At 34.8% G+C, this 17132-nt stretch overlaps 1 protein-coding gene across 3 annotated transcripts in view; it reads left to right on the top strand.

Moving 5' to 3' along the window:
• LOC121733027 (serine/arginine repetitive matrix protein 2) overlaps positions 1–17132 on the top strand; it is a 126071-nt gene that overhangs the window by 43440 nt on the left and 65499 nt on the right. For all 3 annotated transcript variants that reach the window (XM_042123108.1, XM_042123106.1, XM_042123107.1), the window contains 3 exons: positions 1380–1549; positions 2670–2739; positions 4304–4491. In XM_042123108.1, the coding sequence (XP_041979042.1) occupies positions 1380–1549; positions 2670–2739; positions 4304–4491 (428 nt within the window). The remainder of the gene's footprint in view (positions 1–1379; positions 1550–2669; positions 2740–4303; positions 4492–17132) is intronic.

Raw genomic sequence — 17132 nt, 5'->3', positions numbered from 1 at the left:
TGCACTTATCAATATAAAAAGTACCCAGTAGCCGAATCTCAGACCCACTGAATATGCATATAAAATTTGGTTAAAATCAGTAAAGCCGTTTCGGAGGAGTACGCGGCCTAACATTGTGACAAAAATTCTCGATTTTATATATAATATTAAACTTATAATCTCCGTTTTTACAAAGCGTCTCCTAATTTGCAAGGCTGAGCCTTATTATGTTACAAGTATAACAAATCATAATAAATCAAGTCTGTCTAGTTTCTGACAAGTTTTATTCTAATTAGAAAAGGTCAATAAACCCAGACAAAAACAAACGAAAACCTGCATTTAAATTAGTGAAGCTTGTCTAAAATAATTTATTGATCTATCATGACTTTGAATAAATTATTATTATTTATTGGTTTAGGATTAAAACAATATCTTTTGAGACGATATTTGGTTGGATAATAAAATTGCAGTAGGTAGTAAAAGTATTATGTTACTTCCACCTAATAGGTAACAAAAAATTTATGACAAACGGCAGCAGAAAATATGGCTAACAAATAAGTAGCTAATAACTCGTGCTATGTCACGACTTATTAGCTATTTATTGGATAAGCTTGGCATAATCTGACCAAATCACGTTGATCCACCTATAAATAAAATATTACGAATGTGTGCCAGGTAGGTCTATACGTGTAGCCAGTAGTCATAATCATCAACTTAATTATAAATGCAATAGTGTGTCCGTCTGTCTGTCTGTTACCTCTTCACGCTCAAACCACAGATCACTAAATAGTTACTAGGCAACGTAGTGTTCAAACAGCTGAACCTATTTAAAAATATATATATGGAGATATCAAAGTATCTCCCTGTAGTAACTAAAAATTATTACAATTAATAATATTGTATCAATTGTCCTTGGTGCGAAAAACAACATAACATAACAAAAAAAGGATATAGGCGGACAGCCCATAGACGGCCCCAAATTATAATTAAAAAAAAGTATCTCCCTGACCTTAGCCGAGACTCAAAAAACTCGGGTAAGGGCATTGTTCAGACATAGTACTTTTTATCCTGGAAAAATGTACGCTGTCCATGCGGTAAACGTATTTTGGCGCAACGGAGTTGCGAGCGTTATCTAGTCCATAATATAAATATATTACTAGCTATTCGACCGAGCTTTGCTCGCTATTCGATAAAACACGAATAAAATGACATTTCCTAAAAATGATTCCTAGCTAAATCGATTTATCGCCCCCGAAACCCCCTATATACTAAATTTCATGAAAATCGTTGGAGCGGATTCCGAGATTCCAATTATATATATATACAAGAATTGCTCGTTTAAAGATTAGGGATCTTTAGTCATAAGGATGATGTGCTCAAAAATCTTCTTCATCTTTCAGAGGAATGGGTTACCAAGAAGACAAGTGAAGTTACCACAACCCGACAGATAGCTACTAGAGTCAAGCGCGAGTTGCTGCTAGAAGATGGCAGAATACTCCAAGACTCGGGGCCCAAGATCTCAACTTCTGTCAACGAGGATACACACACAACGAACTTGCTACAAACTGAGGTGAGGATAATACTTGTTACATCACTAGCTGACCCGGCAAATGTTGTGTTGCCATTAAATTATTTCTTTAGTATCAATATAAAAAGAAGATAAAAACCTATCCTCAGAACGAATGTACCATCGAGGAAATTGTACCAAACGAATGTACCAAAGAGACCAACGGTCGGATCATGTCAATTCAATGTTAATTATAATTGTGATCTGTCGGCTTGGTTTGACGTAACACGACCAAACTACGTAGGTCCCCAATCTACCTAATAATCAACTTCTCTGATAGTACATATACAAAATTTCATTAAAATCGGTTGAGCCGTTTTGGAGGAGTTCCCGCACAAACACTGTGACACGAGAATTTTATATACTTAAATTAGAAAATTAGATATTTAAACCGTATTGCAATATCGGAATAATTCATCGTTTGACATGAAAAACGACGAGTTTATTTGTTTATTAATAATTCAAGCTCGCTATTCTTATTTTAAAATTACGCTTTCATAAATAGGAAATAAAGATAAAAGAATATGACATATCCTGTATCCATTTTAAACATTTTATATTATTAGCCAAGAATGTACACAGTGATGCTTACCTACTACTAAGTACTTACATAGTAGCAATAATTTTGTAACTAAATGATTGTGCAGTGTACACTTAGATACATAATGAATGAATGAATAATTTGAATAAATGATTTATTGCAAAAAAGTTAATTAAGTTAATATTTAAACGGATGCTGTACATAATGAACGTAACACCGCCCATCCTTCTAGAAAAATCCTTCCTGTCTTTTATCGGTCAGTGAACCTTAATGTTGTTATTAAAATGCAGCTATATAAGTTTACATATGAAATAGAATCAAAATACAATTTTGATTCTATTTCAGTTTTTTATTAGTCCGATATAACAAATATAAATATCCGATCCGATCCGGTATAACAAAAGTAGAGTATATAATAACAAATTAACAAAAAAACATTGATTTCCATTTTTTTAATTATATTTTTCCACTTTCAGCTGGATGGGAATTAATTATTAGTTTTACTTTTGCTCTAATTGGAATGGAAATTTTACATTAAAACTAAATAAAGAAACTTACTTAATATATTTCTTGACTTTACAGCATCGAGTACCTGAAAACCAAAAAGAGAATGAGAAGGCAGTCGCCGGCGAGATCGCAGACGCACCTGATGGTAATAATTACTAAATAATATTTACTTATCTATACAGCGTGTAAACGTGGTACAAAACTAAGTGAAGTGTAATATAACTTTAGGGTGTGTACGTGTTCCTCGTAGAGAGTTGCCCATACAAACCACAAAAATTACTCTTTCAGCGCTGCAACTTTTACAGTGAATTCTCTACAGAGTACAGACTACAATGAACATATACACACCCTAAAGTATCACCTTGTTTTGTTACATCCTGTATAATTCATTTGAATGTAGAGATGTTTGTAACGCTTTATCAAGTAAAAGGTTGTACCGATTTTGGTAAAAGTTTGCGGAGAAAATATAGAGAAAACAACGGGAAATAATTCAGGCCGATTTTTATCACCATGCCTCTATCAGATCTACGATAGATAAAAATCGCCAAAGTTTCAATCATCTGCCCAATATATCCACGCTGTATTTTACTATACCTTATAATTATTATGTAGGATCCCTTATATTATGTTCTAGTCACTCTGCTAAAATTAATTTTGATTTAAATACACACTAAATTATCTATCACGGAAAATTTGCCTTCCTTGTGATTTCATAATTTATTTAATATGCAAAATTACACAATATATTACAATAACCAGCTAGATATTTCAATATAACGTAACATCAATATTTAATATTGGTTTTTAACAACTTTTGTTTTGTTATAAATATTCAATAACTCCTTGAAGACTTTCTCTATGGTAATATTTTGCGAGGTCCAATTCAACCCGGAACTTTTTTGTATGAATATGGAATGGAATTAAATTGATATTAAATACGATGCAAAATACAAAGTTAATTTTCGTATAGTATAATTTTATAATTAATCTAACTATTATAAATAATACAGATAGTACAATAATCATTGGCGGCCTCCATTGCGAAGCCCCAGGCGGCAGGTCTTTGCGAGGCCCTTTGACGGTTTGTCCATCCGGAAAAATTCAAATAAAATGCCACTTTATGACATTTAGCTTGACGCGAGGCCCTTGCAAGAGCGAGGCCCCGAGCGATGGCCCTATTCGCCAGCCCCTAAGGCCGCCACTGACAATAGTATAATTTTATTTGAGTCACCGGCCTTTCTGCTAAAGAGGTTCAAACCATAAGCACCATATTGTGAGTTTGTTATTTTGTAAGGACCTCTTTGCTTGTGTACTTACCATAAAGTTATATATAATATATCTAGCGGAATAGAGCAACAATCTCAAGCTGTCAAACGAAACCGAAATTGGTTTACATCTGAGTGTAAAAATATGTGTCCGTATACACTTACACAAGCATGACTGAACATGAATTCTATGAAATTAAATTGTTAACGAGCCGATAAGTGCCGACTGGACGTCAAAAAAAGAGTTCTGCTGTCATGTATCACACGTCTCTTTTTACCACGCAGTCACAGTATAGCAATATGACATATCCCTAGGGACTAATATTGCTATACTGTGACGCAGTGTTACTGATAGTGACATCTCGCTTGCTCGGGCCTTTGTTTCTCTATTCCACTAGGTATATTAACTTTATGGTAGTTACATAATTCTTACTAAATTTCCAGCGCTCGACGCATCCATAGACGGCGTGATCGCGCCTGTCGACGCTAAGGTGCTGGTGTCGTCGAAAGTCGTCGCCAACCCCGACGGCAAAGTGAGAGAGAAGAAGGAGAGGAAGGTCCTCACGCGCAACGTCACGGAGAGAGTCAAGGAGACGGAGGAGAGAATACACAAAGGCGACACTACGCATGATGTAAGTATAGCATGTTAAACGTATAGAAAACTATGGTACGATCGTGCCTTTACGCAAGATTTGAAGAGACGATATTTAAGTTATTGGTATGTTTTAGTAATGATAGTTTTTATTTGTAATGTCACTTACAGATATTTCATGGCTATATTATCACAGTTTCATTCGAGCGATTCTTCATTTGAATGAAAGCTTCAGTTTTTAATACGTACATTCGGTGCTTATGTACTTACATTTTTATTCATTTTGTGTACGGTCACTTCATATTATGTAAAATATGCTAAATTGATAAAACATACTCGTCCGATATCAGATGAAAAGTACGCGTTGTAACTTTCAAATTATAATTAATAATTTTACATTGATTAATATATTCTAAGAACTTATTGGGAATTCTATTCTAAGAACCTACAAGGGTACCTCAGTACCTCTAAGTACTTTGTTGCAATAAAAATATCTTTGCTTATTACTGGATAATCTCACTCTCATGTATTAAAAGGATATCGCTTTAGTGAAGAATAGTTCATAATCTATGCTTTTAGTACCACGATGGATGTCAATCGTTGATGTAAATAGAAAAATAACTTTATCACAATACGAATATCATACAGTAGAATAACTCTAAAAAGTAATCTCCCTTAACACAGATACAAGTTTTACGCGTGTTGTTGCTAATGTAAGTCCATATTTTGGACTCCAAAGTAGAATAACTTTATAAATAATCGGCCAAGTGCGAGTTGGACTCGCGCACGAAGGGTTCCGTACCACTATAGAGCAAAAATGAGAAAAATATGCGTGTTTTTGTATCGGAGCCGCCCATAATAATTAATTTTATTAAAATTTTATTATGAATTATTAAAGAACAAATAAAACTGAGTAATTTGTGAACATTTCAGGTTACCTGTTGTCATCATACTATCAATAACGAGCAAAAAACGTTAAGAAAATCACGTTTTTTGTATGGGAGCCCCCCTTAAATATTAAATTTATTTTGGTTTTAGTATATGTTGTTATAGCGGCAACAGAAATACATAGTCTGTGAAAATTTCAGTTCTCTAGCTATTACCATTCTTGAGTTAGAGCCTGGAGACAGACGAACAGACGGACAGACATCGAAGTCTCAGTAATAGGGTCCCGTTTTTACCCTTTGGGTACGGAACCTTAAAAAGAGAAGAGGCAAAAATACATCACTTTTTATTGACGTGATTCGATTTTAATATTTCTTCCAATAAATAATCCAACTGTTTCTTTTTTCGCGGTGTATTTAAATCAATAAAAAATTTATGATTATGTATAAAAAATAATCCAGCTACGCAAATCATTCTTGAATATATTACGCGCATTTTCTGACCCCATTATCTTTAACATGACATTCGGTGAGATTTGTCCCTCATCTCCCAAAATACCTTACATGGTCTACTGTTATTATATTGTGCTTTAAATAGTGTCCTAGAAGGACAGTGTCAGTACAGTCGATACAGTGATATGCTAATGGAGGGCTGGGAAGGCGCGATAAATTCTCATTTTCACTTTTTGTACACCGGTTATGTTTAATGGGCTCGCTATTGGAGTTATTTATTGGTTCATCATCATCATCACCAGATCGGCAAGTCTAAAATGGTCTATTGTAGTTTGTGTTGATATGATGTTTCACAATGATCACTTTCATTTTAGGATTATTCCTAAAAGGTTATTCCTGACAGGATTATTATTTATCTTGCGGGAGGCAAACAGGCATTTGACAGCATAATATATTTTACACTATCAGCTGCTATCTGTCGAAAACTTTGTACTTATGCAAAATTTTTAAAGACTTCTGTGAATTTTGCGTAGACGGTTTATGTCTGCCAGTGGCGGGACAAGACCTAAATATGATGTGGGCGAGATATATTTTGCTAAGCCCCCTGATGGATGAGGCAAGAGGACGGACTTTGTTTAGAGAAAAAATTTTTTGATCCTTACATTTTTATTTATAAAAAATGAGTTTCAAACTTGTAAATCCTAAAAAAAACCCTTGTGGTCCAAGGGGTGCGAGGCCTCATAGGCCGTGGGCGGTGGCCCACATAGCCCACGCCTTACGCCGCCTCTGGTGTGACGCCCTTACTTTATAACAGACATCTGAAATTAGTGTGGCACCGTTTTCTGACCTAAAAATGACAAAATGATTGCTATCTAACCGATATTCTTTTATCTCAAGATTTAAACTAAGATCACAGAAACAATGAAGCGATAAATAACTATTGCGTATTTTGGTGTTTTACTCAACAATATACCATTTTATGTAACTCTTATCTGACACAGTACGGATTAAAAAATCTATTGGAATTTTGGAACAAAATGTTCGTTATTTACGTAATTTCGTTAATAGTATAAGGTACATAGGTATAAGTTACATATCCCGATTCCCAAGGAATCTTATAATATGTAATAATTCCTTTACAATAATATTTACGAAGGGAACCAAAGCTGCTACTTTTATCAGTTAAGTGTAGCTTAACTGATAAAAGTAGCAGCTTTGGTTGAGATGAAAATCGTGATAATAATATACTAAAAACGCATCTTTAATAACACTGTAATATAACCAACAGCCAACGAAAGTTAATTTCGGCGTTAACCGAAAATTCTCCAAAACAGTCTCATCATAATACTGAATAATAAATTAATGGACACGCATATTATCATTTAGATTCTACTGCTTATTACTTTATTTTTTAAAATTTAGTCACCAGTTCTAGAACAGTGTCTTTCAACCTTTTTCACGATGCGACCGCCCTGGAATGAAAAAATATTTCGCGACCCTTCACTTTTTAAAGTTCCGTACCCAAAGGGTAAAAACGGGACCCTATTACAAAGACTTCGTTGTCTGTTTGTCCGTCTGTCTGTCAGCAGGATGTTTCTCAAAAACCGCTATAGCTAGACTACTGAAATTTTGAAAAAACACAGATTGTGTATTTCTGTTGCCGCTGTAACAAAAAATATTAAAAACAAAATAAAATTAATAATAAAGGAGGGCTTCCATACAAGAAACGTGATTTTTTTGGCATTTTTGCTCGATTTCAATAATGGTAACAATGAGACGCTTGAAATTTTTATAAAATCCTTTATTATATGTGTACTTTAATAATTAATAATAATATTAAAATAAAATAAAAATATAAGGGGGGCTCCCATACAAAAACACAATTTGTGGCTTACTTTTGCTCTATAACGGTAAGAAACCCTTCGAGCACGAGTCCGACTCGCACTTGGCCGATTTTTTATCATGTATGTGTGTTATCATGCATGTGTTACAAAGCATGTAAGTAAGCACAATATTGGGTGGTGTGACTGACCTAGTGCGGCCCTTAAACCTGAAAACAGGAAAATTCTTTAATATAATATTAGTATGTAACAATATATTACATCTATTTTCATATTATCCTCATGTTGTCGACCAGGATATCTCGCTAAGAGGCGTTTATGAAATGATAAGTAGGACGTGGAGGCATTTAATCAAGTGCGCGTGAGCTCCCTATCCGGAGGTCATCTGAAGGTGACTGAAGGCTTTTTGAAGGTGATAAGGGTGTGCGCATACCAACGCCGCGATGCTATCGTAAGGGTGTGCGCATACCGTGATGCTATCGTGGTTATGACATGAGTAATATCATGTACCGTGTTTTGTTAGTAAAATGTCTAACGAAGTGTTTGCTGCTTTTATGGAGTTATTTTATTTATATGAATAAAATATTTTGTTCTTTGTATGTTTAACAGTCTTTCAATAGACTGATGCGATTTGAAAAGTGTTTTTCTCAAACCACTCAACATATTTGTTGCTGTTGAGATATTTTGGGTTCCAGCAAAGGAGATAGGATATATAGTTTGTACACATTGAATGGTTACATAAATACCAGTGAAATAAAGTTGCAAACAATATGTACGACTTCTGAGGTTTTTGACCAGCCTTTCCCAAAGTGGCCGATAACGCCCCTTGTGGGCGCTGAGGGTCTAAAGGGGAGCGGTGTGGGACCCTGAAAATAAATGGGGGCGTTGTGAAAAGGCTTGGCGGGTGATTTATTTCATCTGGATGCATTTTAAATTAAAACAATGGGGGCGCTAAAACGTTACTAGTTCTCAAAGTGGGCAGTAGACAAAATAATTTTGGGAACCCCTGTTTTAGACCGAAGTTTATCTGCTCTCTAGTGCTACTGATCACTTTAAAAATTTAACTTATCAAAATAGATCAATTCCTGTACATTTTCAACGAGCATATACAGGGTGTAACAAAACTAAGTGATAATACTTTAGGTTGTGTATGTGTCCCTTATATAGAGTTCACCGTGTAAGGGATACACACACTAAAGTTTTCTCACTTTTTTGTTACACCCTGTAGAGCGTATTCTGTAAGAGTGGCTATTATAAGAAATGTTAAAAGCATTACTCGTACATCAATATTTGCGTCAAGAGGCAATTTCTCAGAAGCGACAAACATCAGATAAGAGTGAGTGCGGGATTAAAGAATATAATTGTCGGTGTACGGTCCCGGACACCCGCGTTGTACTATCCGGTCGTACAATCACTACGGCGGTAAGGCTCAAGTTGTACTGACGGCGACTGTGCTACATAACAATAAATATCTGTTTTAAATCTAAAAAGGCCTCTGAAATTATAGGTGACTGGCGCCCGCGTTTCGCCTTGTTTTTCTGAAATAAAACTTTACCCCAACCACTGGTTCTTCGCTATTTCGATCACTGAGATCGTCATCGTTCAGAAATCGTTTAGAGTAGGTACTTAGAAAGTTTGTATTCAATTATTTTCAAAGTAAAGTTAGACATTAACAAGTAAAAACGATTAGTTAAAAAACTAAAAATCTGTCTGCATTTTGATATACCTAAATAGTAAATATATTGTTATTTTATCACTCTCAAATTATACAGGAATATGAATCAGACCAGTGCGTGATAAAAATGATACATATACAAGGTGTAACAAAGCAAAGTGATAATACTTTAGGGTGTGTATGTGTTCTTTGTAGAGAGTTCACTGTGAAAATAGCAGTGGTGAAAGAGCAATTTTTTTGTGATTTGTACGGGCAAGCGCTCCATCGTGTTCATCCATGAGTTTTCACATACAAAATTTTCAATAAGTTACTCTTTCAGCGCTGCTTCACAACTAACTCTATATTATCCCTATATAGAGTTAGTTGTGAAAGTACCCATACACACCCTTAAGTATTATCACTTAGTTATGTTACACCCTGTATACTCTCGATGCGAAAACTATAGGTAGGTATACTATAGGTATATTTTCGAGTCGACACAGTCGGATAGAAATAACTCATATTTTATTGCTTTTCAATTAGCAATAACGTTACGTAACATTAACGTTTACACAAAACGAATAAATTGAATATTCGCATACTAAATGTGTATTTTATTAGTCCAAGTGTTATAATGAAAGTGAAAGCTTTCTAGGTAATAAATAATAATTATTTTGAGAATAGCAAATGTCCTGTATAGTTTTTAGAAAGGTCGTTACATATTAGGCATTTGTAATGATCAATAAAATTAATATCAATAATCCATACTTCCATACTAATCCATAATAATCCATATATAAATTGTGAAAGTGTGTCTGTCTGTCTGTTACCTCTTCAAACCCAAACCGCTCAACCGATTTTGCTGAAATTTGGTATGGAGATACTTTAAGTCGGAAGAGAAATCTAAGAATACTTTTTATCTCAGAAAAATGTACGGTTTCCGCTTGATAAACGTATTTGGCGGAACGGAGTTGCGGGCGTTATCTAGTGTCTTTATATTCTATCTATAAAAATGACAAGTTTTTGACAGGGAGTCAATGACCGCTACCGCCATGTTTCGCCGAGTACAGTATAGTTAACTTTATTAATATAACGTTTCTTTGAATTTTCATAATTTGGACATTTTTCATACATCTGTGATAAATCTTGCCAGGTTTTTAGTTTAGTAAAATTATAAAGATTTTACTTGCCAGGTACAAGTAAAATCTTTATAATATGATTACTAGACTACCCGGTGAACTTTGTATTAGGTAATTCACTCCTCATATAACGGTATAAATTCCCTGGACTTCTACGAATATTTCAAGACTATCATTAGCCAAATCGGTTTATCAGTTCGAGTTTTAGCGAGACTAACAAAATTTCAATTTTTTATTTATTTATATAGATGAATATTCTACACTCGAAATAAACTCGCCACAAACTCGTGGTACGGGTTCGAGTATAAATGGAGCAGCTATTCAATGCATAAATCGAAGGGTATTTCGAAATTATAATTTGTACAGAGATGGGGCGCCCCGAGCGCCGCGTGCGCAGCTAAAAAGGCGCCTTTTTTCAGGATCAACGTACAATTTATCGCTTCGACATTGTCTCTAATTTTACGATTATGCCTCCAATAATTTTAAGTGAAGCTTAGATTTATTGAGCGCCGTAGATAGTTCTTTCATATGCATTTTAGTTGTTTTTCAATGTCGACATATAGTTCGGAGCAGATTTGTACACGTTTAAAATATTTAGTCCAATTTAACTATAAACGTAATATGTTTGTCATTATTATAACATTGTCTTTTTTGGGTTTGCTTTTAATTTCTGTATTATTATACAAAAAAGTTTATGTCTATTGTAATTAATATTACCTATTAGACCATAACGTATATGTAGCAAAAATGTGTACAAATATAGTTTGTTATAACGGTGCAATTAGGCAAAAAAACCATGCAGCAAGTATACAATTTGCCAAGGTATTATTATAACAAATATTAGTACGATTCACACGTGCGTAATGTACAAAAACAAAATCACCAGTATCATTTTGAACGAGTAAAAAGTACAAAATGGTGGATAATGCGCGAATTAGCGCAATCGTTCTCGAATGTTCGCAGTTTTTTATTGACGCAATCTGGACCTCTGATCTGAATATAATACTGGATAATGCACCTGATGATACACTGAGATTGGCTTAGAAAGTATGTCTGTAAAGGGTTATATTTTTTTACTCGAAATTAAGTTTTTTTTCATTTTATTCGTTTCGCTGAAGTGACAAAAAATATTTTGAAAGTTATGGTAGGTATACCCACATTACGAGAAGATGGTTATTGGTTAGGTGCTGCACTGGTCACTATACTTACTGCACTTCAAGGTCAGTAATTAAAACACAGGCGACACTAAAGTATTTATTGCTTAAAATGACGAACACATTCGCTTAAATGGATAAATAATTAACCTAACCTAACCTATTCATTAATTACAAAATATAACAAAATGGTATCAAACAAAACGCAAGAACAAAAACCAAATTCACTCTAATAACTCGAAACGTCAATGATTGAACTGTACCTTCGAGATATAAATCTGCAATTTATTTAATGAAACTGTCTGTAGACAGTCGCAATCATAAACAAAGCAGCGAAATGACAGGAACGTTCATTCGGAATTCCACGAAACTGTTTCTCTTTCAAGTGCACGAAGTGTTTAGGGTTGATCGCACGAATTTCTGTTACTTCAAACGAAATTGAACTGTTATACTGCTGCAGTATAACAAGTTCAATTTCTGCACGAAGTGTTTAGGGTTGATCGCACGAATTTCTGTTACTTCAAACGAAATTGAACTGTTATACTGCTGCAGTATAACAAGTTCAATTTCTGCACGAAGTGTTTAGGGTTGATCGCACGAATTTCTGTTACTTCAAACGAAATTGAACTGTTATACTGCTGCAGTATAACAAGTTCAATTTCTGCACGAAGTGTTTAGGGTTGATCGCACGAATTTCTGATACTTCAAACGAAATTGAACTGTTATACTGCTGCAGTATAACAAGTTCAATTTCTGCACGAAGTGTTTAGGGTTGATCGCACGAATTTCTGATACTTCAAACGAAATTGAACTGTTATACTGCTGCAGTATAACAAGTTCAATTTCTGCACGAAGTGTTTAGGGTTGATCGCACGAATTTCTGATACTTCAAACGAAATTGAACTGTTATACTGCTGCAGTATAACAAGTTCAATTTCTGCACGAAGTGTTTAGGGTTGATCGCACGAATTTCTGATACTTCAAACGAAATTGAACTGTTATACTGCTGCAGTATAACAAGTTCAATTTCTGCACGAAGTGTTTAGGGTTGATCGCACGAATTTCTGATACTTCAAACGAAATTGAACTGTTATACTGCTGCAGTATAACAAGTTCAATTTCGTTTGAAGTAGGTACAGGCTGCAGCAGCCATCTAGTTAAATCTGCCAGTCAATTCAATGCGTAGGCCGTTCATGCAATTGAAGACTTTTAACTACAAACGATCAACAAACATTTCTAGATTATAATTTCCAAAAAGTGGCTTAAATGTTATTATTAGATTAATGTAAAGGATGGCCTTTTACAATTAGAACAAAATATATGTGCTTAGATTCTTGCTACAACCGTACAGCAAGCTTCGAAAATAATGAACCTATTTTGATAAAGACTTAGATATAGGGTCGCGGGCAGAATATAGCCGTAAAATATCTGAGTCATTTGACAAATCTCGTATTACCAATAGCAAAACCAGTAATCGAAGCCTACGGAAACCGAGCAATTTGACTTCGGTCTTGTATTACAAAATACCCATTTCAAACAAATAACTGCAGTTGTTTGTATGGAATATTTCATTTAACTTTTATTATTTAATTCTATGGATTTGAATTTGCGACGATTATATTATTACCGTGGGAGGGCTACAATACGCCCATTTTGGTTGGAGAGGTATCCCGTAGCTCTACCATGAGTTTAAAGCTATAGTATTTATCGATACTCGATACCGACTACCGAAATTTTTTAGTATGGCAAATTTTACAGCGCCTCTAGCGGTTACTTGCGGAACTAACATCGCCATACTAAATATTTACGTAGTCGGTATCGAGTATCGATGAATACTATAGCTTTAAACTCATGGTAGAGCTACCGGTTTCGCCTAAAACGGTCGTACAATCGTGGCTTTTCTCAGTGTTAATTAGGGAAGTTTTTTGTCAAGTATCTTACTTTTTTGAATATCTAATTTCAGTAAAATCTTTAAAATGTATCTAAGCTAATCAAACAATGTATTGTTACTAAACAAATTCGATAACAAAAAAAAAAACATTTCTTTGTCTGCATCCAATGATTACGAGGTAGTCAAATTGGATTCGATAATTTCAACAGCGTAGTAAAAAATTAAACATGAATGGAATTAGTCATAGATATTTATTTTCTTTTATTTTATTTAATTTAAAATCTAAATACAAAACAAAAAGGCCGATTAAAAATTTTTACAGATAGATATAAAGCGGCAATAGACAATGGCCACAATTTGGAATTTCGGAATTTAAATCATAATGACATCGCCAAATAACATTTTAAGTTTTCAATACTTACCCTGGGGTTGAAATTATCGAATGCAACCTGACTAAAGGCCCTGGGATAAAACTCTACGTCATCGACGCGTTGTCTGAATAGAATTTAGCCATTTTAAACTTGTACTTCCCTTCATTGTGTGACTACCGTTCTAGATTCATCGACTATACGCATAGCATTTGAATGGTTCGCTCTAAGGTTAAATAGCTTAGCTTAGATACAGTTAGGTGTTAAGTTATGTGGAAATTCTGGACTGTGGCTAAAGCAAACATTTGGAAGAATGCTTGACTTTAAATTTTTGACGGAAACTAATCAAAAGTGCAAGTGGAGATAAATTACGGTAAAAAACCCCGAATATGGATTTGGTTATTGGATTGGATATTGGATTTATTTTCAGAGCTTTCAAGTAGGTAGTTAAACACTACAATAATAATATTCTCTCCGTTTACTGCTTTTCTCACTTGCTCTTTAAAATTTTCGATCAAGTCACGTGTCCTGACGCGAGATTAAAAGTTTTTACCCAACAGGGGTAGAGACAACGCCGCTAGAGAAGTTTTTAGAATAAATAGGTAATATTACACAAAGGTCGAAGCAGAGGGCGCTACTAGCACATACAGTAAACAATCAAACTAAAATCCGACATTTTGCAATCGAATATACGTGGGAGAGCTATGCTTCGACATGAATGGGCCGGCTCGACCGGAGAAATACCACGTTCTCTCAGAAAACCGGCGTGAAACAGCGCTTGCGCTGTGTTTCGCCGAGTGAGTGAGTTTACCGGAGGCCCAATCCCCTACCCCTTTTCCCTTCCCTACCCTCCCCTATTACCCTATTCCCTCTTAAAAGGCCGACAACGCACCTGCAGCTCTTCTAATGCTGCGAGTGTCCATGGGCGACGGAAGTTGCTTTCCATCAGGTGACCCGTTAGCTCATTTGCCCCCTTATTTCATAAAAAAAGTTCGAAGCCGAGGGCGCTACTAACACATACAGTAAACGATCAAACTAAAATCCGACATGTTGCAGTCGAATATTGACAGAATTATCAAACGTCGGACAAAGCTTTCTGTTTACTGTCTGTACTAGTGCTGCCATCTAGCGTGAAAATATTGCAGTAATATATCCAATTAGTAATACTAAGTACTAATAAATTTAAAAAAGTAGTCAAAGAGCGTTTGTGTGCCAAAGCTTATTATAAGGTCAATGATTTCATAGAAGATGGCACATCTTGGGAGTAGGATGGCTTCTTGCAAGGCTACTTCTACATTATTATATTATGACTTACAATTATGTATGATGACATTGTATATAATATTAAGTTACAAAATTGTAAACTTTTTTTAAAAGAACAATTTTTCTCTCACTTTTTTGGTCAAAAGTGGGACCCGTGCGAGTTTCTTACGCCGGTTCTTCTCGCCGGGGTAGTTCCCGAACCGGTGTTAGGCATCAGGTAGACATTCTGAAAAAATATTCAAATTTACTCAGAAATAAAACATTTTTTTCATGGTCATGTACACCAAGTCATATCATCTAGCAAAGTACATCATCCATATCAGCTTCCTGTGGATTAAGTGAGGTGAGTGAAGATGATAACATCTACGACATCTACAAACGGTCAAACACGTAATCCTGCCGATCCAATTTCTGATACTGATGTACCGTTATAGCTTCAAACCTGCCAGTAGCGATTTATTGAATACTGAATAGAGAAAAGATAGAATAATAAAAGGAATCGAAATCTGGTATCATAAGTAGAGTCAACAACTAAAATCGTATGTAATAGTAATCCCATTTTTTTAAACATAATAAATGAAAGACTGACTATGACTCGCATTCATAATAGTGTTTATTAAAAAACAAATAAATATATTATATTACTAATTCATACCTCCAGGAAAATCTATAAATTATTGTTATCAGATTTACATCCATTACTAACACTTCTAAATTAATAAAAAATATACAAAATCTGCATAACAGAATTTGCATTTATTGCTATTATTATCATCAACTTTCTAATAATTTAAAGATTCTATGATTATTGCATAATGGTAAACCTTGTAATGACGTTTTGATAGCAAAAGTGATAATCGAAATGAATATTGTATGAGGGATTGGTTTTACTATTCATATTTGCATAACTGCGTCGAGCCGTTTCACCAAACACGCCTTTTAGTTCGCAGAAAACATTGATTCTAATATTTTAATGCAAGTATAATGCAGTTTATTTTCTTATTGGATCCAGTAAGTATCCTATCAATGTATAAAATGGGATTATCATGAAAGGTTTCTATTGTTCAAACTATAAAAGTCAGATAATTTTTAATGAAAATTGGTTTAGTCCATAAAGTTAATATACCTAGCGGAATAGAGCAACAATCTATTATATTATGTGCTGGGCCGCGGGCAAACGCTTGTAAATAATAATGAATCCATACTAAAATTATGAATGCAAAAGTGTGTCTGTGTGTGTGTAACCTCTTCACGCTTACATGGCTAAACCATAAAGTTAATATAGCTAGCGGAATAGAGAAACAAAGGCCTGAGCAAGAGAACAACTATCAATAACACTGCGTGGTAAAAAGAGACGTGGGATACATGACAGCAGCACTCTTTTTTTGACGTCTAGTCGGCACGTCCCGCACGTTGACAATTTAATCTCATAGAATTCATGTTTAATCATGCTTGTGTAAGTGTATACGTACACATATTTTTCACACAGATGAAAACTAATTTTGGTTACGTTTGACACGTAACGGCCCAGCACATATAATACATGCCTCCTACGGGTACCGTACATTTAGTCGCAATAATAAGGTTTGTCTTTCCTGTCATTTTTCTCTGTACTTTTCATAAATATCATTTTAGTAGTCTTGGGGCTATTCGACGCCAAACGAGCAAACTTACTTTATTGCATCTTGCAGTAAGTTAATTTATAGCTCAGGTTACGGACTACTGACATATGAACTAATATGTGATCCGTTTAGCCTGGCATTACCGTGGGTTGGAAGAACATCAGGAAAAGGTTACCCATTTCTCAGGGAGAACCGCTAAGTTTCATTCCATTTGATTATGAATTTTATTTGATCGTTGTAATGTAACGAATGAAATAAGGCCTCTCTACATGTTGAGCTACGTTGGATGGCCATGATTAAGAAGGTACATGCACCATCGACGTTGAAAATGGGCAATCAGAGACAAAAATGAAAATTATTATTATACGTTCGTTACCGCTTTAGCAGCGCGGCGTTTAAGGTGACGCCACGT

The sequence above is a fragment of the Aricia agestis genome, chromosome 13, assembly GCF_905147365.1.
Source record: "Aricia agestis chromosome 13, ilAriAges1.1, whole genome shotgun sequence".
NCBI lineage: Eukaryota > Metazoa > Arthropoda > Insecta > Lepidoptera > Lycaenidae > Aricia > Aricia agestis.
This window is presented reverse-complemented; position numbering and strand designations above follow the sequence as displayed.